Source organism: Nomascus leucogenys, chromosome 14 (genome assembly GCF_006542625.1).
Source record: "Nomascus leucogenys isolate Asia chromosome 14, Asia_NLE_v1, whole genome shotgun sequence".
Lineage (NCBI taxonomy): Eukaryota > Metazoa > Chordata > Mammalia > Primates > Hylobatidae > Nomascus > Nomascus leucogenys.
In genome coordinates, this window is record NC_044394.1 from 11,549,749 (window position 1) to 11,575,278 (window position 25,530).

At 38.0% G+C, this 25,530-nt stretch overlaps 1 protein-coding gene and 1 pseudogene across 7 annotated transcripts in view; one reads left to right on the top strand and one right to left on the bottom strand.

Moving 5' to 3' along the window:
* CLTC (clathrin heavy chain) overlaps positions 1–25,530 on the bottom strand; it is a 77,990-nt gene that overhangs the window by 19,446 nt on the left and 33,014 nt on the right. For 4 of the 7 annotated variants that reach the window (XM_012503303.2, XM_030828382.1, XM_030828384.1 and 1 more), the window contains 11 exons: positions 20,457–20,630; positions 15,666–15,863; positions 14,675–14,875; positions 12,339–12,491; positions 11,446–11,568; positions 10,093–10,230; positions 9,685–9,849; positions 9,352–9,532; positions 7,404–7,567; positions 2,576–2,701; positions 1,497–1,639 (listed from right to left, as the gene is read on the bottom strand). In XM_012503303.2, the coding sequence (XP_012358757.2) occupies positions 1,497–1,639; positions 2,576–2,701; positions 7,404–7,567; positions 9,352–9,532; positions 9,685–9,849; positions 10,093–10,230; positions 11,446–11,568; positions 12,339–12,491; positions 14,675–14,875; positions 15,666–15,863; positions 20,457–20,630 (1,766 nt within the window). Of the gene's footprint in view, positions 1–1,496; positions 1,640–2,575; positions 2,702–3,385; positions 3,398–7,403; positions 7,568–9,351; positions 9,533–9,684; positions 9,850–10,092; positions 10,231–11,445; positions 11,569–12,338; positions 12,492–14,674; positions 14,876–15,665; positions 15,864–20,456; positions 20,631–25,530 lie in introns of all 7 variants that reach the window. The other 3 variants (XM_030828380.1, XM_030828383.1, XM_030828379.1) reach the window with 1 other exon arrangement.
* Positions 21,427–25,528, top strand: LOC105739051 (annotated as a pseudogene).

Below are 25,530 nucleotides of genomic sequence, written 5' to 3' on the forward strand. Positions count from 1 at the left end.
TCTGGTAGCTTTAGAAGCTCTGGGTTTAATAGTTGCAGCTGTCATATAAACACTCCATCAAGGAGCACAGTTTTGCTGTACTATAGCTTTTTTCGATAGTCCTGATGACCATGCCTCCTTTCATTTTTATTTTTATTTTAAAGCCAGGGTTTTCTGTTGCCCAAGCTGGAGTGCAGTGGTGGGCTCACTGCGGCCCTGACCTCCTGGGCTCAAGCAATCCTCTCACCTTAGCTTCCCCGGAAGCTGGGACTACAGGCACAAGCCACCACGCCTAGCCCAAGCCTCTTTTACCAATGATTTAAACATTAAAAGCAGCCAAAGAAAAAGCATTATTCATTATTTTAGCTATATCAAATTCACATGGTTATTATGAACTCTCCCATTAGGGAGAAGACAATTTTAATAAATAGAGGCAAAAATCCAGCTCCTATAAACATGTGCAATCCAAGATGTGCCATGTCAACTTAAGGAATAAAAATTAGCTGAGGCATGTCTAGACTAGTGACTTAGATGTGAATCTAGCTTTTCACAATATAATTTGTCACTTAAAGACTAAATTATCTAACTGTAACTGCCATTTGCTTGGAATATGCAATAAGATTATTTTCAGGTAATAGATTTAAGACTCAACTGAACCTCTTATTAAATGTTAAATTGTTATGACATAAAATCACTTGAAACTAGGCTCAAACCTTTAAGTCAGTATTAACTGTATATCTCTATTACCCTTAAATGCAAAATTTTTCCATGTTTGAAACATTCTAATATAAATTCTAAGAATATAATTAGTAGATCACCCATATCAACGCAGGTTAAAGTGAAACCCACAGACTTTCTTAATTTCTTCTCATAAACAGCAGAACTTCCCACTAGCATACCACCTCACCAACCTCATTTACATCAGTACTTCCTAAACACTAGTTCCTCAGAACATTCCAGCTAAAAAAAGACTTCACAGTCTGTAAGTTTTAGAAGCACTTACACTATATTCTATTGGAAATCCGTATTATCATGTTAAGATACTATAAATTAAATATCAGTTGAACTCAAGAGTTGCACAGGGAACTCTTTTGCCTCATACTTAAGTAAACACCACACTATTTGTTTTTTTTCATCAGTTTCTCAGGTTGGAAACACCACACTATTGATCAGTACAGAATTAGTTGTTAAATACACAGGTATCACACCTAACTAAACAGCAGACTTAGTACACAGTTTATATTAAAAACATATAAAGTCAAACCACATAGCTGTAATTATAAACATGCCAAAAAAATCATCAACCAGGTTAACAGATTTCCTATGACAGCTATAATGTTTCAGAAAACAGGTTTTTTTCCAGTGCTATTAGCTAGCTTATCACCTCTATGTTAGGTGTCTTCAGGAAATTATTCTCCATGTGTTATTTAGTAGCTTTGGAACAAATGACTACCTATATTTTTATCTATTGCCATGCTAAGAAAGAGTAACTTATCCCTGTTAAAATGGTACTACACCTGTTTCTTTTTTCAACCTCAGCAACAAGCTCATCAGTAGAGAATTGACCTCTTACAACAAGAATCAAGTTTTTTATGACATCTTCAGAACAGTCAACATCAAGTAATCCTCCAATAACTACAGGAAGTCGACTTGGATTCACCTGTGGTTAAAAAAAGTAGAAGAATGTTATTATGATATTAAAAGCAAAGAGAAATTTAAAAAAGCATTTATCTCTATCACTTTTAAGCTCATTTTTTTTTTTAAGTTCAGTTTTTAAATTCAGTAATAAACTGAGGGTCTAAATTTGCAACTAGATAGAGGAATTTAGCAGGAGGTCCAGCTAAAAACAAGACTTCATGGTTTAATAAGTATTGAAAGCACATATACTATATTCTGTCTCTACTGGTTTGGTTAGTTACCGAAGCATTGTTCCATATGATAAATAAGTCCAAAGAAGCTACAGTCAAAGATGACTATGCAAGACTGTCTAATAAAAAGGCTCCCATTATAGCAATACTGCCTGTTTCTACAGTTAGAAGGTGAAGTATCTAATATCTGTATTTAAGATGGTTTGAAAACTCTGCTTTGGAGTCTAGGGCTTCTACATGTATACCTCAGGGTCTATCAAGTTAGTGGGGCCCTAGGCCACCCAACTGTTTCAATAATAGCAGTTCTATTCTTATATTTTACACACTTGGCATGCATGTTTTTTCCCCCCTTCCCTGAGTCAGCTTGCTAGGGAAGCACGTAGAATTTTATTCCAAGAAAGGATTCTGCTGGGGAAAAAAGTATTAAAAGCAGGCTGGACGTGGTAGTATGCACCTGCAGTCCCAGATACTTGGGAGGCTAAGCAGGAGGACTGCTTGAGCCCAGGAGTTTAAGGTTAGAGTGAGCTATGATTATGCCACTGTATTCCAGAATGGGCGACAGAGCAAGAACCTGTCTCCAAAACAAAAACAAAAACAAAAACAAAAAATCCCACGTTAAAAGCTGCAGACCACTCTTATTGAGCACAGAGTTTCAAAAGGATTTCCAGAATATGAGAAATAAAATCTATAGTAAGATTATACCTTTACATTACCTACATATTACTTACCTTCTGTACATATATCTCTATATACTTTTGAAGATTATTTCTATATAAATAGAGCACCAAATCATGGACAAAGTCAAATCGATCACACACAATGATAAGTGGTAGCTGATCTGTTAGTTTTGCTTCCTGAAAAAAAGACAAACAAAAGGAAGCTTTAATTTTCTTCTATGAGGTATCAAATCTATGTAACATATGAGAATTTGTTCTACACTAACAAGAGAGGCTCACACAAACATAGCTCTTCTGTTAAAGAAAGAATGTCCCAATAGTTGAGTGTGTACATCCCAGTTTCAGTAAATTTTTACTAAGCAATATTTAGATTCACACAGCAAGATACCTGGTCTTTCCCATACACACCCTTTACCAAAAAACAAGAGTAACAAATTAAGATACCTGAGCCAGTGGCTCTCAGATGGTAAATTCACCACACTGGGACTTTCACTGGTAGTAACACTTCAACTGTATTTGAAATCAACTTAATAACTATAGTCACATTGTCAAACATATGGCATAAATGGCTTACATTTGTTTCAAACTAATGATTTTCTATCCCTCCCCACATCCAATCTATACAACCAGCCTCTAATACTCTATTATAACAAAGCCTACAAGGAGCAGCATGATGGTGACCACATGTGGCCATAAGAAAACCCACCCCCCACAAAAAAACCCAGCATTTAAAGAGAAGATATCTTTAAATTGCCAACTGCTTTTATCATTCCATTACAGATACCAAACTACAATCCTACTTATAGACTGACATAGAAGACTGTTATAGACAGGTAAGTAAAACCTGTACTGGGCATTTACCTGATACATGTCCTGTTACATTCCACAGACATAAGGTAGAGCACAAAAAACAACAGTTTCCATCAGGAATTCATTTATACACAGTGAAACATTCCTCAAGAAATGATTCCTCTAACATAGTCTACTAGGGAAGCAGAACTAAGTAGGGTAAAACTTTCCCCAGTGATGGCCACTAAGAACATTATTTTCAAGGTTAGAATAAAATGGCTCCTGAGACTAGGGGATATTAGTTACTCAATTATAAATAATACAAAGACTAGTCTATGAAGTGTCCCAAGAACACCAAGGTAAATCTTAATTTTAATATAGCCCATCCTAAATTAAAAAATTAAAATGTTTGTAAAGCTGCAGATTTTCCACATTAAGGAAGGTTTTCTAAAGCAAGTATTGTTTAACACCATGGAAACTCTGCACTAATAGCTGTTACGATCATTTCTAGAATCTGTCTGCATCTATCTATGTAAAAATTTTAGTATGTCATGTTTTTCCTGCTAAATGAACATCAAAAAAGTATGGATCAACACACTAGTCATCTTACCTACACACATATAAAATATTTTTGTTATCTTTATCACTTACAAATAATCTAGGATTACTTACTCTATTTTCATGCCTAGGTGTTTAAACTTCTGTGGCAAATAATTCCACTTTTGTGGAATACTAACTGTATTCCAAAAGAAAATTTCAGATTTAAAAAGTAGACAAAATCTAGGTTATTTTCTTGATTGCTAAAATTTGCACATGATTTTATACATGGTAGAAATGTTAACCTTTTAATAATATTAAATTACTTACTAAATGTTTAATTAACCTCCAGTTATAATGGTTAAAGATTTTAAGATCAAACTTGAAATTATATTAACATAGTCAGAGATTTTCTTCAACATAAATTTGTTCATTTAACAAATATTTATGAGTACCCAAGTATCAGACTCTGTTCTTAGGTACTGGAGATACAGCAGGGAACAAAGGAAGCAGAGTCCATTCTCTCAAGGAACTTACATTCTAATGGGAGGAGACGTTTCATAGTGGTGTTATAAAGAAAAAGAAGCAAAATGGGGTAGGAATGGGTTCTATTTTACACAAGGCAATCTGAGACATCCTCTCTTCTGACATTCAATCAGAAACCCAAAGAAGGTAAAGGAGAAGGTCATGAGAGAATAGTAGTACAGGGCACAAGCAAAGGCCCTTAGGCAGGACAGGGTTAGGGGAGTTCCAGGAATAGCTAGCAGGCCAGCGTGGTTGAAGCTAAACCAGGAAAGAAAGAAAAAAAGAAAGGTAGAAAACAAGATCAAAGGTAGCAAGGAGCAGATCATGGGTCTCATGAACAGTTACATGCTTTCTACAGAGAGCTTACAGTTCTACAAACTTAGGGCATGAGCCAAATGATGCTAATGACACAATTTTATCCTGCTGACGGGGTACCTTAAAGGAGAAGTTATATTCTACCAATCTCTTTATTCCTGGTGGCTAACACACAATTGGCACTTGAATATTCAAGATCAGAGTCAGGGTATTTTTCTTATGACACAGGGATTACTTACAACACCAGTAAATTATCATGTAGCTAGTACCTCTAAAATTAAGTTTAATAACAGTGATAAGAGGCATCGTAACCCTGTACTGCAGGTTGACATCTAATATGTTCATTCTCAACACTGGCATCAGAGGATGAATGTGATAGTTGCATCTTAGTATTGAGCTCCCATGTCAAATTATGTAGACATAAGACACTAAATTCACCTCTAATCCTGGCTGGAAGTAAATTCCTTCAAAGAGTCAGGTACAAATTGATATCAAAGAGAAATAAATACTTGCCTGACAGAAATCCCATTTAGGCTGACTCCACCTTTTTCCAAGGCTTATCACTTATCAGTAATAGTTACTGCCTAAACATCTATAGTATACAAGGTACTTGATAAATAAACATAGCTTATGGTTGAAGAAACTGAGCCTGAGGCATATTCATTAACTTGCCTGAGGTAACAGCTAGACATACACTGAATGAACAAACAATGGCTAAGTAGATTTTGAAACAGGTCTGACTGACTCAAAAGCTCATAATCCACATCCACACCCCTACTATATCAGGCTTGTACCCAATTCACAAGTGTGGAGGGGAAATCTTCATCTGATTAGATCCCATGGGCTATGCAAACCTAAGGCGGTACCATCCTAGTACCCAGAGGATTGTTTTTCATTTCTTTACTAGAGGATTTGAAGCTCAAGAATGTGATAATTAAATAATAGCTAATTTCATTTTGCCTTCCATATATATATAACTCAAATATTAAAGTCAAAAGCTAAAGAAGTTACAATTTAAGCATAGAAGCTGAGGGCTCAATAAAAACAAAAAGAAATCATTTAAGAATCTGGTAGTATTAACACAGGAACAGAAAACCAAATACTGCATGTTCTCACTAGTAAGTGGGAGATAAATGATGAGAACACATGGACACAGAGAGGAACAACAGACACTGGGGCCTACTGAAGGGTGGAGGATGGGAGGAGGGAGAGGATCAGGAAAAATAACTAATGGGTTGTAGGCTTAATACCTGGATGACGAAACAATCTGTACAACAAACGCCCATGACACAGTTTACCTATATAACAAACCTGCCCATGCACCCCTGTACTTAAAAGCTTAAAAAGAAAAACAAAAAAAAAAAACCCAACACCCCCTGTCCCCAAAAGAATCTAGTAGTAGTTTTTTTGGTTTTTTGTTTTTTTTAAAGGAAATAGTAATGATACTCAAAGAAGGAAGTGAATCAGTAGTACGGGTACACTAGTCAAGCACAGAGTATCAAATCTTTCTCATTTGGAGGGGTTTTTTGACACCAGAAAGTTTTGGTCCAAACATAGCATACTAGCTAGGTTACCCAGAATATTCATGATGGCCAAGACATTTTAAAGCTATACTTTTTTGAAAAGTGTGTCTTTTAATTAAAATGTAGAGCAGTTTCAACATTTTGACTACTTCATTACACTAAAACCCCTAAGGGTTTTGCTATTTAATCTAGAGCCCAGGTAGTAAATTCTTCAAAAGAACAATCTGCCAGTACAACCACAGGCACCACAAAGGATGATAATCTGGGAGCAGGAAAAGCCTACTTTCTGTACTGTATTCTACAAAAGCATTTTGGTTTCACTTGTAATTTAAAATTCTTCCAAGACAAAAAATACTTCAGAACTTTCTATAAAGTCTCAGTAATCATTATATATATATAGAGAGAGAGTGTACACACACACACATAATAGGCAGTGAGAGAGCAGTAATCTAAGTGTTCTGTAGTTTTCCTAGTCTTTTATAGATAGCTATCAACTTTAAAGCTTTATTTCCCTCACAAAGTAACTGGTAGTTACAAGAATAAAGCTAAAGCTAAGTTAAACATTAAACAAAATTAACTGCCATTAGGGATCTTCTAGAGTTCAGAATCTCTCAACCATTACTCCTCCCTGCAGCACAGGTGGTCCTTACTTCTCTATAACTGATTTCATGTGTCACAAAGCTGAGCGTTTTGTTTGATCTTACCTTTAATTTATGAATTATATATGAATAATAATATTTTAGTTTCTAGAGTTGGGCAAACGATGAAAGAGGTAAACCTATACATTCCTTAGACAACAGATCCCTTTGCCTACAATACAGGCTCCTCAAAATGGTATGAAGAGCAAGCTGATGTTAATATTCAAAAGCCTAAATGATTCTAAAATGACATTGAAAGTATACAACCACTTTTCTAAATTTTTCCATCCAAAAATTAAAGGAAATTCCTTTGAAATAGTGCTATTTTTTTTTTCTTCTTTTAAATAGATGGTCATTCTTACTCACCAATTTCCTTCTGTATTTCAAAGGAAACCACAGAATATTATGTTTGGAAGAAATAATCCAGCACACAACTTAAGAATGCTAACAATTTCATATTTAGGGAAAAAATATTTTTGAACTACGACCAAACCCTTGTAGAACTGCTAACCTGGAATCCAACCAGAAAACACATTACTCAAAACCACTTACCTTAAGAAAATTCTTGACTCGCTCAGGATCGTAGCAGTTGCTTTCTCTACAGATTCTTTCTACTTCTTTGATTTGCCCAGTCTTGCAAGCTGCCTGAATATATTTAAAGTGCACATCTGGGTCCTGGCTAAAGTTAACAATGGATCCCAGAAAATAAAAGAGACCTTAAAGAAACAAGTAATTACAATTAAGCATAGGCACACTTTTGAGAATGACTGAAAAACATTTATGCAATTAAAAAACTGTTATATTGAATACTCCCAAATATAAGTTGGTTGCTTAAAAAGCTCGATAAAAATACTAATTATTCCATTAATCAGATCAGTAAAATGGATTTGCACTTTAATCCTAAAGAATAGACAATTCAACCCAATGTTTCCTTTTTTTCTTTTTTATTGAGGCAGGTCTCTGTCACCCAGGCTGGAGTGCAGTGGCACGATCACAGCTCACTGCAGCCTCAAACTCCTGGGCTCAAGCAATCCTCCCAACTCAACCTCCTAAGTAGCTAGAACTACAGATGCATGCCACCATGCCAGGCTAATTTTTAAGAAAATTTTTGTAGAGATGGTGTCTTGCTATGCTACCCAGGCTGGTCTTGAATTTGTGGCCTCAAGCACTTGGCCTCCTAAAGCACTGGGATTATTAAAGGTATACACCACTGTGCCCCTATATGGGAAATTTTAAGTGAAGACCCCAATACCTGGTGTTTTTCAATATGCAATTTATAGGAAACATACAAAATAATTTGGGAAGAATTTAGTGCAGTATTATCCAGAAGAACTTTCTGCAATGATGAAAATCTTATCTTTGCCCTCCAATATAATAGCCACTAAACACATGTGGCTATTAAGCACTTGAAATGTGGCTAGAGTGACTGAATAACTAAATATTAAATTTTATTTCATTTTAATAACTTTCAATGTAGATAGCTACTATATGTGGCTAGTGACTGTACTAAAACAGTGTAAATTTAGTGCACAGTTAACATTTTGAAACTGGGAAAATTAAGAAAACTAGTAGACTCTCTTACTCCTTCTCAATAGAGCACTACTAGTACAGAGAGGAGAGAAAGGCAATTGGGGACCAGAACTTAGACACCCAACAGTGATTATGTTAGTACCCTGTATAGCAGTGGTTCTCAACTGAGGTGATTTTCCTCACAGGTGACACTGGCAATGTCTGAAGACATTTTTGGCTGTCACAACTGGTGGAGCTGATGCTACTGGAATCTAGTGGGTAGAAACCAGGAATGCTGCTAGTCTACTAAATATTCTACATGTACAAGAACACCCCTCTACAATGATCATCCAGCCCTAAATGTCTATAGTACTAAGGTTAAGAAATCCTGCTAAACAGCAACAAATCACAAAATGCCCTTAGCGAGAATCACCTGCTATTATAAGAGTCAGACATATAAGCATAAAATTTTATTATATCTGATTATTAGTACAGATTGAGTATCCCTTATCCAAAATACTTGAGACCAGACGTGTTTCAGATTTTGAACTTTGGAATATTCACATTATGATTACCTGATCAGCATCCCTAATCTGAAAATCCAATTTCTGAAATGCTCCAACAAGCATTTCCTTTGAGCGTTATGTTGGTGCTCAAAAAGTTTTGGACTTTGGTGCATTTTGGATTTTCAGATTAGGGACACTCAACCTGTATTTTCATTTTATACAATTTCAACACCACTACATATTTTTCTCTTAAAATTCTACTTTTAATTCATCTATAAAATATCCAAACAGATGGTCTCGTTCACTGCATATCCCTTAGGATCCAACATAAAAGGGCCTTGACATTTCTTGAATAAAACTTAAAAAGTTAAAATGTCCCATAGAACCAAATTTTTAGAAAAACAAAATTTCCAATAGCCTGATCATAAGCATACCTCTTCTTGGCTACCTTACTTTTTTTAAAAAACTCAAAAACTCCTAATTACCTTCAAAACTCTTGAAAGATTCAAAAAGTTCAATCAGAGACTGAGTTGACAGTTGTTCATGATATTTAGAAGCCACTTGAACACAAATCTGCAGATTCTGACGAATGTTGGCAGACAGCATGGCTCTGAGACATTCTAGGGAGTCTTCGACTGATAAGGAACCAAAGTAATTGACTAACCACTACAAGACAAAATAAATGAATGAATGAATAAATGAAATAATGTTGAACTTCATGGTGGTATGAAATTATTAATATTCAGTACCACAAACACATTTTCAGTGTACCTATTAATCACAACTAACACCATCTATTAGGTAAGAAACTGAAATACCTCAGGGTTAAGAAGATGGGTGTGAACCACTGCACGTTTTATATCATATAAATCAGTGAAGTGTTCTAATGCACGCTGCAGTAGGCCAGCCTTTTCACACAGTTGAGCAATATGAGCCCGGTCATAATGTGTGAACATCTGATTGCCTAGAATAGCATCTGCAACCTGTAAAACCACAAACAAGGCAAGTTTATTGTCCACTCCATTTATATGAGTAATTCAATATCCATATTACAGATTAAGGTTTAACAGTGAACTGTTAAAGAAAGTACAAAAGAATATTATAATAGCTACATTTTCTTTAATAAGGAGTAGGCATCTCAGTAGCTTTGCATAATAATCTGAGATGCTCTGCACAATTACTAAAACAATGTTGGAAACATGCCTAAAAAGCATTAAAACACATACTTGAGGCGCATGCATAAGGTTCATCTCAAGTAACCGCGTCTGTAAAGGACCTTCAGATGGGCGATTATTCTTCAGAGCATCAAGCAAGAATGCAGTACACTGCTGAATTAGATTGTATTCCATAAAGACATCTACAATCTACAAAAAAAGATTTAAAAGAAATTGTTTTAAGATACTATGGAGAGTATGTAGACAAAATTATGCATGAACTCTTTCTTTACCTGAGAATTTTATTTGGACAATATAAACACTTAAGCACAAATTTTTGTCCTTTAGAGATCATAGTTATTTTGAGTTCTGATAAAAACAACTACAAAATATTTCAAGATATTACATAACAGCAGAATACAACTGAACTGATAGACCTTTATTTTATTTATTTATTTTATTTTTTTGAGGCAGTGTTTTCGCTCTCATTGTACAGGCTGGAGTGCAATGGCACGATCTCAGCTCACTGCAACGGCACGATCTCAGCTCACTGCAACCTCCACCTCCTGGGTTCAAGTGATTCTCCTGCCTCAGCTCCCGAGTAGCTGGGATTACAGGCATCCGCCACCACACCTAGCTAATTTTTTGTTATTTTTAGTAAAGACAGGGGTTTGCTATATTGGCTAGGCTGGTCTCAAACTCCTGACCTCAGGTGATCTGCCCACCTCAGCCTCCCAAAGTGCTGGGATTACAGGCTTGAGCCACCACGCCCAGCCTGACAGACCTTTATTTTTATCAACTTTTGAAAACCAACAGCATAAATATGAGGGACTCTGACTCACACTTACAAATGCATCTCTCTTCCCTCTCCCCACACCCAGTGGCAACCACTATCCTGTTTTATCATCCCCATGTATTTTTCATATTTTTAATACACATACATCTCTAAATAAGATGTTTGTTTTGCATGTATTAAAACTACATGCAGATGGTTTCATACTGTCCATTCTTTTGCAACTTGCTTTTTTTGCAAGGCATTTGAGGTTTATCCATGTAGAGTGACAAAGCTTTAATTTCTACAAACTGTAAGTTTTCCTTTTTTTTTTTTCTTTTTGAGAGTCTCACTCTGTTGCCCAGGTTGGAGTCCAATGGCACAATCACAGCTCACTGCAGCCTCGACCTCCCAGGCTCAAGCTATCCCTCCACTTCAGCCACCCGAGTAGCTGGGACGACAGGCATGTGCCACCACACCCAGCTGATTTTTAAACTTTTTGTAGTTACAGGGTCTCACGATGTTGCCCTGACGGGTCTTGAATTCCTGGCCTCAAGCAATCCTCCCACCTTGGACTCCCAAGTGAACCACCACGGCTGGCCCCCACTCTCCATTTCAATCAGCTTCTACAAAATATATTTTAATCACATTACCTGTGTGATGTCAGCAAGAGGCTCTTCATCTTGAACTAACATTTGGGCAAACTGCTGTCCCTGATCTGGACTGATTCGCATTACATTTCTCAGCAGAAATATCCAATCTGGAGTGTATCCAACCTATAAACAAACAAAGACTTAAACGCTGCTCCTAAGTTTCAATTTTATAGCATTTAAAGACTTTTTCTACTATAAAATCTCACTAATATAGAACTACTGGTGAAAGCACAAATTCATTTTCAATTTAAGGTGCCCGGTTAGACCTTGGTGATGACATATTTGAACAAACATCTGTCAATTTTTATAACTGGCTTATCCCTTTTCTTTTCTTTTTAAGACACGGTCTTGCTTTGTCATCCAAGCTGGAGTGCAGAGGTGCAATCTCGATTCACTGAAACGTCTGCCCCCTGGGCTCAAGTGATCCTCCTACCTTGGCCTCCTGAGTAGCTAAGACCACAGACACACCACCATGCCTGGCTACTTTTTTGTATTTTTAGTAAAGACAAGGTTTCCCCATGTTGCCCAGGCTGGTCTCAAACTCCTGAGCTCAAGTGATCTGCCCGCCTTGGCCTCCCAAAGTGCTGAGATTACAGGCGCAAGCCACCATGCCTGGCCTGGCTTATCCATTTTCAATAAATGAATATTTCAAAAGTTTGTTCTAACATGTTAAACGTGCCTGCTATCTGAAATTCTGGTAAGCCATGCAAGAGTAATTTTCTCAATTTAACAAGTATGAATTTGATATGAGGGGTAAGAGAATTTTTATACATTTCAAAGTAAATCAAAATGAAAGGAAATTCACTATTAAAGTAACCAAGAGTTAATACAGGCTAATTTCTCTGTCAATGCTTCAATGAATTCATGCTGAGAATTTGTTTCACTGAACTCACTTTTTTAGCATATAAAACAATCTTCTGGACTTGACCTGTTTCTGCAAAGCACTGAATGACTTTATTTGGGACGTTAGCCCTTAGGTACACACTAAGTGCCAATGTAGGGTCCACAGATTTCACAAGATCACCCAGTTCTTCAGAACATTCCAGCTGTCCAAAGGAAAAAGAGATTGTTTAGTGATCCATGAACTGTTTTAGAAATGAGCAGTTGACACTATGTCCACTATAAGTAATAACTAGTATGAAAGGTACTTAGTTTCACAGAATATATTATAAATATGCAGGGGTTGTGGTTGGTAGACTCTTAATCTTGTGTTCACAGCAATGTCTCAGTAGAATTCTCCACAAATCCTGTTTAAAGATAAAAAGCTCACCAAGACTGCAATCTTATAGATACTATTAACTACCTTGTTAAGGATTTAAGTACTTTAAAGCAGAATCTTATACCTCTTGTACTTCTAACTACTAAGAATATTCAGGTATCAGACTCACATCACATGGCCCCAGTTTTTCAAAAACAAAAAGCAACTTTTAATGTAATGTTATCAACTGAAAATTTGATAATGAAGGAGCCAGATGAGGTTTACCATAAGGACAGTTATTAAACTCACAGTGTAACCTATATATGTCTGAAGGATCTAAGCACCACTATCTTCTTGACTTGGATTTAAGCTTATAGGGCATGAAGGACACTCTTAAGAATTTTTAGGTAGTATACAGGCAGATACCGTCTTCTGTGTTATTCAGTCTGCCTTACTCATTCAGCTGCCCAATCTGGAAATTCATTTCCTAAGAGTTCTGGTTTACATACTAAAGTTGATTTTCTACTTTGGAGACTAGCTCTTATAAATGATATTTAGTGCCAAAAATAAAAAGTTGTATCAGAGTCGATAATCTTAACTGAACATGCTAATGAATAGTTGATTAATGTCTCTTTTATTAATACCACAAATGGTCCCATATGACTGTTCACAGAAAAGGGTAATGATACCTAAAAAGCTTTCACCCTGTTACATAGGTCAACTCAGTTACCTTAGCTGTTCTCACCCTCCCTTATCTTTTTAAAAAATATTGTGTATTTATTTAATAGGGTCTCGCTGTATTGCCTAGGCTGGTCTCAAACTCTTTGCATCAAGTGATCCTTTTGCCTCAGCCTCCCAAAGTAGTGGGATTACAGGCGTGAGCCACCAAACTCAGCCCTGCCTTATCTTAATCAATTAGGATGGACCTCAGATACTCGCTAGTGTGGCTATTCTTCATCAGAGACTCCTGTCCAAGTATCCCAAATCTGATGTAGTACTCTCTGGTATCTTACAAGATTGCCAGAAACTGGGTCAAGAAACAAGGACTTAGAATTAATAGTATAAAAACAGTCCTAACATATACTAATGCTGAAAGAATAGTAAGATTAAATGTTATTCACTATTCAGAGTACTTTAAACAATACTACTTCAGTTCTTGACAACGGCAATTCCATACTACAACTTTGAGGAGAAAGGCTTTTTTATATGGTGGTGTGAAAGGAATTAACACTAATGGACAGCTAAAACTTGTTTGTTATCGTAGAAACAAACAACATCCTTTGGCTGTTTCTCAGTCACTATTCCACATAAGGAATAATGTGCTCAGGAAAACATACTACCATTATATGCTCTCTGTAAAGAGAAATAAGTACTGAGTGAATATAAAAGGCATGGAGAAGACCTACAGTAAAGAAAGCTAGTTAACATTTAGAAAAGGTTCATATTTAAATAAATTTCAAGAAACCAAGTTAAATATTTTTCCATGTAACACCAACTAACATTCTGTGAAATCTCTGGGAAACAGTATCTCATTGCTAATTAGATAGCCATCCTGTCTTACTAAGATCCAACTTTTTTTTTTTTTTTTTAAGACTGAGTCTCGTTCTATCGCCCAGGCTGGGGTGCAGTGATGCAACCTCCACCTCCCGGGTGCAAGCGATTCTCCTGCCTCAGCCTCCCAAGTAGCTGGGATTACAGGCACCTGCCACCACGTCCAGCTAATTTTTGTATTTTTAGTAGAGACGGGGCTTCTCCATGTTGGTCAGCTGGTCTCAAACTCCCAACCTCAGGTGATCCACCCACCTCAGCCTCCCAAAGTGCTGGGATTACAGGCCTGAGCCACCATGCCCGGCGAAAAAATATATATATTTTCAAAAGGAAATAAGTGAATCCATCTTATGCAATGTATGTTTTTGTTCTGTTTCTACCAGCAGTAATGGAGACATTGTGGTGCAGCGTAAATGATTTTAACTTGCTAATATCATATTTAATGCAACCAAAGCAAGATTATGTCAACACAATTTAATGTACCTTATCTTCTTTTAACCATTTCTCCAAAAGCTGTTTTCGCCCTTGCTGAAGTACAGGCCTACAAAGCTCTAAGGATTCATATTTGTTGAGCTGTCCCTGGTCCAAAAGGATACCAAAATACTGAAGTAGAGGAGAAGTTTGACCTGGCTGGGCTGGGACACTCTGGAACCGACGGATAGTGTCTGGAGTACGAAGAATTCCCTTTAAGAAGGAGAAATGTTAAACACTCTTCAAAAGTGATCCAAACATCACACTAATCACCCCATAGAGATCAATCTCTTAGGTCAATCTTAAAGGAATGAATCCATCTATTAACATCAAGTTAGGAAGTTTCAAATCTTCACCATCTGGAGTAAATATTTAGTCACTGTCTTTCATACCCCTGGTTCAATGTTATAAGATTATCCAGAATCAAAAATACATCAACTTAAATTACAATGTCAGCGTGTAAGAGAATAGTTATAATCATAAAACAGTTATAGCTAGGCATTATCCCAAGTTCATATTAAATTAAGTACAAATTTCATAATGAATATTGGTCAGGAATGTAAGGTGTTAATTCAGTCCACCATAAACTAACATCAAAAGTGATAAGAATAAATTCAGCCTAATTTTGACAGCTCTACCCACCATAAAATTGGACAGTATGTATTTCATGTCCAACTTATGGAAATAAAATCAGTAACTATCATTTATGAGGTCAAACAGTATTACACCTAAATAACTAAACATTATTACATCTATGTAAATCAAAAGCTTTCTAGACCTACATATCCTTTTAACAATCTGGGTTTAAAAAACTAATCAAATCCAGAGAAAATTAACCAAATCTAGAGGCATTGACGAGGAATTCTACTAAAGGAAAATGTAACCCGAATGTAATCTAAAAACAGTTTATCTGTAGGAAGCTGGTTCCTTTTCTAGCAATATAAGAAACAGAATATTAACAATGGATTAATGTCATGACAGCTTCATTTTCATAACTCTTTACCTTTGGTGCATTAGCAGCCACCTTTGCTGCCTCCGAGTAATTTCCCTGGGCAAAAAGAGCATTAAATTTCCGGGCAAAGAGTTCTTCAGCACCGGCTAAGTTATTACGTACAGCCATTCTAAGAGCCAAATCAGGATTTTGTAGAACATTGGTGATGTAAGGAATTATGTTTTCTTCTTCCACACACACTGACAGAACCTGCAATTTAAAGAATAAAATATAGCTGCAATGTTTTCATTTGGATACAAATGATACCAAATCTGTTTAGAACAGGTTAATATTGAGTCGCAAAGGTAATGAAATTGTGACAGCTGTTTTCTTGCTTTCATTAAAAAATAATAAAAGAAAGGAAGGAAGGAAGACAAGGAGAAAAACAAGGAGATTTGAAAACAAATGTCATAGGGTGTTAGGCCATTATGTGGTTGCTAAAATATGGCTATTCTATAATCTAAGTAACTTCTTACTTCATTGTCCAAACTAACTGCTTTGATACCATCTATTCATTCTTAACACAGTCAGTGTCGAAAATTAACATTCCCACTTAATTGAGCTCTGAAAGACAACTCCACATAATTTAAAACTTCTTGAGGCCTTCAATCTTGATAACCTACAGAAAATGACACTGAAGAAGCTATGATATCTAAATGACATTTAGGGTTCACTTGCAAGTTGTTTAAGATACACTCCTTTTAATTTTAGGATTTTTCTTTACAAGAATTTTTCAGTAATTTTCGTTAATTACATTTTCATTCCTAGAGAGCAGATTATATACTCAGTGAAAGGAGGGACCACTGAATCCTCAAGCAGCTAACATAATACAAGGAACATGGTAGGTGCTTGAAAAAATAGGCTGGGCGCAGTGGCTCACACCTGTAATCCCAGCACTTTGGGAGGCTGAGGCAGGTGGATCATGAGGTCAGGAGTTCAAGACCAGCCTGACCAACATGGTGAAACCCCACCTCTACTAAAAAAAAAAAAAAAATACAAAAATTAGTTGGTCGTGGTGGCACACGCTTGTAGTCCCAGCTACTTGGGAGGCTGAAGCCAGAGAATTCGCTTGAACCCAGGAGGCGGAGGTTTCAGTAAGCCAAGATGGCACCACTGCACTCCAGCCTGGGCAACAGAGGGAGACTCTGTCTCAAAAGAAATAAAAATAAAAATAAAATAAAAATAAAAAAATAATAATATCAGTAAAGGCCAATTTCTAATTGCTTGTTTGGAAAAGTTACCTACCCTCAAACCTCTCAATGCCACAGAATACTTTCTGGCTTGCCCCAAAAGCTGAACTACTGTCAACTGCCATAGAGAAAGGGAGTCCTTCTCTATCCATCCATCCCTTTCCCCAGTGCAGAACTAGTCATATGCCCTAGCTTATAAACTACTCATATTACCCCTAACAGCACTTTCAACCTAATATAATTGTATAATTTTTTCTCAGCTACTGTTCACATGAGGAAAGGGGGCTGGTCTTTGTTTAATTGTATTATCAGCAATATGCAATCAGTGTAGCATAAAACATACTTAATTTGTTGAATAAATGAATATAGGAAATTTCTGTCCCCAAATCAGTAAGAATTGAAAAATACTTGAGAACTCAGTGAACCAAACAGATAAATAGGTAACAGTCTGCCCTGCTTATTCTACTACTCCTTTCAGGGAAAATGTAGAAATTTCAACCCCCAAGATTTTACTTCTATAGGTCTGACCTCCATCCTCAAGGTTTATTTAAAGGAAGTAATAATTACTTTCTTTATAGTTATTTGCATTCCTGAGCCCCAACCTTAACTCAAATCTTACCTCCTATAAAGAATGAGAAAGATAAACAGAAAATCCAGTTCCAATTACATTTTCTGAAGCCTCCTATTGATTGCTGCCTTAGGTTTCCCCAAATACTGAATCCACAGTTTTATCCTTATCATACTTAAAGACTGTTCTAGCAGATTTCTAGCAACCAGTACTTAATAAGATCTGCTACAGGAAACAGAAAAGGTTCCAGTGTCTTCTAAAGTACTCAGTTCTATCAAATTCAGAATTTAAGTCAGATGTTGACTATAACATCACTTTGATTTTGCTTTTTCAACCCATAGAAGCCACTTACTCATTCCTTCAGGGAATATGCCAAGTTAGTAGACTTTAGCAAAGAGTAGAAGAAAGCCCTAAGGTTACTGTAAATACTCATCTCTTTACTCAAAGTAGCTGGCACATAAAATTTGGGAGGAAGGGAAAGTAACAATCAACAAGTTCCCAGAATTAGAGTTATGAACACCAAGAATGTATCATGAAATTATTTAAGGTACTTTAGGTTAAGCGTTATCTTAAAACAGCACAACAGCAGAAACAAAAAGGGGCCAGGTGTGGTGGCTCATGCCTGTAATCCTAGCACTTTGGGAGGCCAAGGCAGGAGGATTGCTTGAGCCCAGGAGTTCAAGACCAGCCTAGGCAACATAGCAAGACCCTGTCTCTCTCTCTTTTTTTTTTTTTTTTTTTTTTGAGACGAGTCTCGCTCTGTCGCCCAGCTGGAGTGCCCCCCCCCCCCCCCCCCCCCCCCCCCCCCCCCCCCCCCCCCCCCCCCCCCCCCCCCCCCCCCCCCCCCCCCCCCCCCCCCCCCCCTTTTTTTTTTTTTTTGAGACAGAGTCTTGCTCTGTCGCCCAGGCTGGAGTGCAGTGGCACAATGTCGGCTCACAACAACCTCTGCCTCCCAGGTTCAAGAAATTCTCCTGTCTCAGCCTCCCGAGTAGCTAGGACGACAGGCGCCTGCCACCACATCCAGCTAATTTTTTTTCATATTTTTAGTACAGACGGGGTTTCACCATATTGGTCAGGCTGGTCTCAAACTCCTGACCCCAGGTGATCCACCCACCTCAGCCTCCCAAAGTACTGGGATTACAGGCGTGAGACACTGCGCCCGGCTCGTCTTTTTCTTTTCTTTTTTTTTAATTAAGAGTTAAAAAAAAAAAAAATAGCCCCTGGCTTCACAACTTCATGATTATTAAATTACCACTAATCTAGTTCACCAAAAAAGGCCAATATATTCTTGATTTTTTTTTTTTTTTTTTTTTTTTTGAGACAGAGTCTTGCTCTGTCGTCCAGGCTAGAGTGCAGTGGCGCGATCTCAGCTCATTGTAACCCCTGCCTCCCAGGTTCAAGTGATTCTCTTGCCTCAGCCTCCCAAGTAGCTAGGATTACAGGCATGCACCACCATAGCCAGCTAACTTTTTATATTTTTAGTAGAGACGGGGTTTCACCATGTTGGCCAGGCTGGTCTTGAACTCCTGAGCTCAGGCAATCTGCCCGCATCAGCCTCCCAAAGTGCTGGGATTACAGGTGTGAGCCACTGAGCCTAGCCTTATTCTTGATTTTTCTAAGCGAGACACTCATAACTGAATATCTGAAAGCTACTGAATTTTTAAAACTGCTTTTGTCCCAGACAGACTGGTGCTAGAAATATAATTTACTAAAGACAATCCCTTTTTCTAATGACGAATAGTGACTGCAACAGCTTAGCAAGCAATTTTAATAAGTATGGTAAGTGTTATGAGGAGAAAGCCCTAAGTTCTAGGAGTACAGAGCAGAAACACCTAACCAGGTCTGGAGTTAAGGTGGGGCATGGGTAGGTAGGGATGTACTCCCTTTCCCTAGAGGAACTGTCTCTTCATATACATAACATTTTTCAAAAATTAACTGAATGAAGGAGAAACAAAACCTATCTACTTCCTTTGCTTATGATCTGGGAAAAATACTAATTTGGAAGAAAACGAGTAAAAGGCAAGACCAGTAACAGTATTTTTTAAATTTTTAGCCATTTTTCAGAAAATTAACATACCTCCTGGTAAAATATTCTTATTAATATTAAAATAGGCTGTGTGCCGTGACTCACGCCTGTAATGCCAGCACTTTGGGAGGCTGGGACAGGAGGATCACAAGGTCAGGAGTTTGAGACCAGCCTGGCCAACATGATGAAAGCCCGCCTCTAACTAAAAATACAGAAATTAGCCGGGTGTGGTGACTCACACCTGTAATTGCAGCTACTTGGGAGGCTGAGGCAGGAGAATGGCTTAAACCCAGGAAGTGGAGGTTGTAGTGAGCTGAGATCATGCCACTGCACTCTAACCTGGGTGACAGAGCAAGACTCTGTCTCAAGAAAAAATAAAAATTAAAATAATAAGATGACAGATAAAGAATCACTTGCTAGATGGTATGAAGAGGTTTTGCAAAAATGACAAATTTAGAACTGATATTTTTCCTACCAAACTGATTAACTTTCCAGGCATCCCACAAGAGGTACTGAAACATCACCTTCTAACATGTAACAGTAATGCTTAATTAAGGAGCTAGGAAAAGGGATGTAGGTAGAATTCTTTTCCCTGTAGTTGATAATTGCTTTGCCTTGGAGATAACAGAAAATTCCTTAAAAAGAACAGTCTGTCAAATATGACCCTAAATTGTTTCTTTGCATGGAGAATCACTTCTTTTGACAGTAATGCATCTATACAGTCCTAGATGGCTATAAACCAGTTTCTCTGAGACAGGATTAAAGAGAGACTTTGTATTCATACACATCTCTATTTTTAGGTATATATTATTTTCTTTTTTATCAGCTTAAAACATCATGCTTTGATATATATTATTTTCTAATATCCAAAGTTACTATTTACTTTTTGGAAAAAAACTAACAGTAATGTGTTTATTTTCTATTTTATTATTTTGGGGGGTAATTTCTCAAAAGTACAGGATTGTTCCCAGCTCATCAGGGTATCTTATTTTATTGCTTAAGTTTCAAGGTTTCCTTACTTGTCCCTTTCTGTTTACTCCAATTATTCCAGCTGTGGCTTCATGAGGTGCAGTAACAAAAATTGTTTCTCCACTGATTCTATTCATGTAGATGCAGGTACCAGTCTCAAGATCATAGAGGTGGATATAACCATATTTGGTTATCAAGAATACCACATCATGCTTTTCACTGATCTATAGAAAGAAAATCAACACTTTAGTAAAATAACGAATCTACAAACAGAAAATAAAAACATTCAGTCTAATTCCATTTTAGAGATGGTAAAATTCTAGAACAAGAGGGTTATTTGAAAAATTATAAGCTAATATTTAAAGTTTCCTTCATTTTTACAGTACATTTAAATACGGATATCCCAAGCTCTTATATAACACAAGAATATGAATGAAACTGATAAAAGGAAAGACAATTCAAAACTTAGGATAGCACAATTTACGTATTACAGGCATACTTCATTTTACTGCACTTTGCAGTGCAGATGAATCTTTACGAATGGAAGGTTTACGGCAACCCTGCATCGAGCAAGCCTATTGGTGCTATTTTCCAACAGCATGTGCTCTCTTCAGTGTCTCTGTGTCACGTTTTCATTAATTCTCACAATATTTCAAACCTTTTCATTATCATATCTGTTATGTTGATCTGTGGCCAGTCATCTTTGATGTTACTATTATAATTATTTTAGGGTGCGATGAACTGCACCCACATAAGACAGCAAACTCAACTGACAAATATTGTGTGTGTTCTGACTGTTCCACCAACCAGCTGTTCTCCCATTTCTTTCCCTTTCCTCAGGCCTCCCTATTCCCTGAGACACAACAATAATGAAATTAGGCCAATATAATAACTCTACAATTGCCTCTACGTGTTCTACCTCTCATTTTAAATCAAAAGCTAGAAGTAATTTTAAGTTTAGTGAGAAAGACATGTCCAAAGCCGAGACAGGCTGAATGGTGGGCCTTTTGACCTAGCCAAGTTGTGAATACAAAGGAAAAGTTCCTGAAGGAAATTAGAAGTGCTGCTCCAGTGAACACACAAATGATAAGAAAACCTAACAGCTTTCTTGCTGATATGCAGAAAGCGCACTGGTGCAGTGGCTTACAAATGTAATCCCAGTCTCATTTTCTCACATCTAAGAAAACGACCACAGACAAAGCCAAACTTTTAGGTACTTGCCATATTGAGGTAATGTTTTGCAGGCCAAAAAGAAATAAAACGATTCTACTTTTGAATTTATGTAACTATCTAAATGAGCAGTTTTTCTCTCTTTTAAAATGTTATAGGCCAAGTGCGGTGGCTCACGCCTGTAATCCTAGCAGTTTAGGAGGCCGAGGTGGGTGGACTGCCTGAGCTCAGGAGTTCAAGACCACCCTGGGCAACACAGTGAAACCCTGTCTCTACTAAATACGGAAGAAATTAGCCAGGCATGGCAGCGTGTGCCTGTAGTCCCAGCTACTGGGGAGGCTGAGGCAGGAGAATTGCTTGACCCTGGAGGCGGAGGTTGCAGTGAGCTGAGATGGTGCCATTGCACTCCAGCCAGGCGACAGAGTGAGACTCCGTCTCTAAAAGAAAAATGTTATACACAGCTGGGTGCAGTGGCTCATGCCTGTAATCTTAGCACTTTGGGAGCCTGAGGTGGGTGGATCACTTGAGGTCAGGAGTTCGAGACCAGACTGACCAACATGGTGAAGCCCTGTCTCTACTAAAAATACAAAAAAATTACCCAGGTGGGGTGGTGCACGCCTGTAATCCCAGCTACATGGGAGGCTGAGGCACAAGAATCACTTGAACCCGAGATGTGGAGAGTGCAGTGAGCCAAGATTGCACCATTGCACTCCAGCCTGGGTGACAGAGCGAGACCATCTCAAATAAAAATACAAATAAAAATGTTATACACTAGCCAGGTGCAGTGGTATGTGTCTGTATCCCAGCCACACAGGAGGCTGAGGCAGAAGGATCACTTAAGGTCAGGAGTTTAAGACCAGCCTGGGCCGGGCATGGTGGCTCACTCCTGTGATCCCAGCACTTTGGGAGGCTGAGGTGGGCAGATCATTTGAGGTCAGGAGTTCAAGACCAGCCTGACCAACATGGCGAAACCCCGACTCTACTAAAAATACAAAAATTAGCTGGGTGTGGTGGCGGGTGCCTGTAATCCCAGCTACTCGGGAGGCTGAGGCATGAGAATCGCTTGAATCCAGGAGGCAGAGATTGCAGTGAGCTGAGATTGCGCCACTGCACTCCAGTCTGGACAACGGAGAGACTCAGTGTCAAAAAAAAAAAAAAAAAAAAAAAAAAAAAAAAAAAAAAGGCCAGCCAGGGCAACACAGTGAGACATTGTCTCTAAAATATTTTTTAAATAGCCAGACGTAGTGGCGTGTACCTGTAGCCCTACCTACTCTTAGCTACTCTGGAGACTGAGGCAAGAGGATCACTTGAGCCCAGGAGTTCCAAGGCTGCAGTGAGCTATGATCACACCACTGCAATCCAGCCTGGGCAACAGAGGGAGACCCTGTCTCTTTAAAGAGGGAGAGGGAAAGGGAAAGGAAGAGAGGGAGAGGGAGAGGCAGAAAGAGAGGGAGAGGAGGCCAGGCATGGTGGCTCATGCCTGTATTCCCACCACTTTGGGAGGCCGAGGCGGGTGGATCACGAGGTCAGGAGATAGAGACCATCCTGGCTAACATGGTGAAACCCCATCTCTACTAAAAATACAACAAATTAGCCAAGGGTGGTGGTGGGCGCGTGTAGTCCCAGCTACTCCGGAGGCTGAGGCAGGAGAATGGCGTGAACCTGGGAGGCGGAGCTTGCAGTAAGCCGAGATCGCGCCACTGCACTCCAGCCTGGGTGACAGAGTGAGACTCTTGTCTCAAAAAAAGAAAAAGAAAAGAAGAGAAGGAAAGAAAAGAAAAAAAAAGAGAAGAAAAAAAAAGATCGGCCGGGCGCAGGGGCTCACGCCTGTAATCCCATCACTTTGGGAGTCCAACGCAGGCGGATCATGAGATCAGGAGATCCAGACTATCCTGGCTAACACGGTGAAACACCGTCTCTACTAAAAATACAAAAAAATTAGCCGGGCGTGGTGGTGGGTGCCTGTAGTCCCACCTACTCGGGAGGCTGAGGCAGGAGAATGGCATGAACCCGGGAGGCGGAGCTTGCAGTGAGCCAAGATCGCACCACTGCACTCCAGCCTGGGCGACAGAGAGAGACTCTGTCTCAATCAATCAATCAATCAATCAATCAATCAATTAAAATAAAATAAAATAAAATAAAATAAAATAAAATAAAATAAAAGATCCAACCAGCTACAACATTCTCTTAAGCCAAAGCCTAATCTAGTTTAAGGCCCTAACTCTCCTCAATTCTGTGAAGGCTCAGAGAGGTGAGAAAGCAACAGAAGAAAAATTTGAAGGTAGCATAAGTTGATTCGTGAGGATTAAGCAAATAAACCATCTCTATAACATAAAAGTGCAAGGTGAAAAACCAAGTACTGATGTAGAAGCTGCAGCAAGTTATATGGAAGATCTAGCTAAGATCATTGAAGGTGGCTACACTGAACAACAGCTTTTCTCTAAAGAGAAGTCAATGCCTTGCTTTAATGGACAGGCTGACTCTCTTATTAGGAACTAATGATGCTGGTGACTTTAAGTTGAAGCCAATGCTCATCTGCTATTCCAAAAATCCTATGACCTTCAAGAATTATGCTAAATCTGCTTTGCCTATGCTATAGAAATGGAACAGCAAAGCCCAGATGACAGCACATCTGTTTACAGCATGGTTTACTAAATATTTTATGCCTACTGTTGAGACCTACTGCTCAGAAAAAAAAAGATTCCTTTCAAAATGTTACTGCTTATCAACAATGCACATAGTCACCCAAGAGCTCTAATGGAGATATAGAAGGAGATTAATATTGCTTTCATGTCTGCTAAGACAGTACCCATTCAGAAGCCTATGGAACAAAGAAGTAATTTTGACTTATAAGTCTTCTTATTTAAGAAATATCTTTCATAAGACCACAGCTGCCCTGAACAGTGATTCATCTGATGGATCTGGGCAAAGTAAATTCAAGTGAATCTGGAAAGGATTCACCACAGTAAATTTAAGTAATGGTGAATCTGGAAAAGATTCATCATTCTAAATGTCATTAAGAACATTCATGATTCATGGGAGGAAGTCAAAATATCAACATTAAAAGGAGTTTGGAAGAGGCTGATTCCAACCTTCATGGATGATTGAGGGGTTCAAGACTTGAGTGGAGCAAGTAAGTGGAGATGTGGTAGAAATAGCAAGAAAACCAGAATTAGAAATAGAGCCTAAAAATGTGACTGAATTACTGTAATCTCCTAGTAAAGGAGCTGCTTCTTAAGGATGGGCAAAGAAAAGAGGTTTCTTGAGATAAAATCTACTGCTGGTAAAGGTGCTGTGAACATTGCTGAATGACAACAAAGGATTTAGATTATTACAGAAACTTAGCTAACAAAGCAGTGGCAGGGTTTGAAAGAACTGACTCCAATTCTGAAAGATCTACTGTGGGTAAAATGCTATCAAACAGCAATGCATAGAGAAATCTTTTGTGAAAGAGTCAACTGATGCAGCAAACTTCTTTGCTGTCTTATTTTAAGAAACTGCCACAGCCACCTCAACCTTCAGCAACCACCACTCTGATTATTCAGCAGCCATCGACATTGAGAAAAGACTTTCCACAAGCAAAAAGATTACAACTCACTAAATGCTCAAATAATCATTAACATTTTTTAGCAATAAAGTATTTTTAAATTTCTAGACAATGCTATTTCACATTTTACAGTAGACTATGGCATAGTGTTAAGTGTAACTTTGATCTGCACTGGGAAACCAAAGAATTCTTATGACTCACTTTGTTGTGGTGGTCTGGAGCCAAACCTCATAATATGCCCAAGGTAGTCCTGTACGAAAGGCCAAGGTATTATTTTACAAAGCTTCACTAATAAACTTTGTAAGAGTATTCTTTTAAGCATCATTTAAATTATATGTACCATGAATAGTCTTTGGGTTAATTTCTTTTAAGAGGAGAGATTTTTAAAAAGTCACTTATTTTGCTTA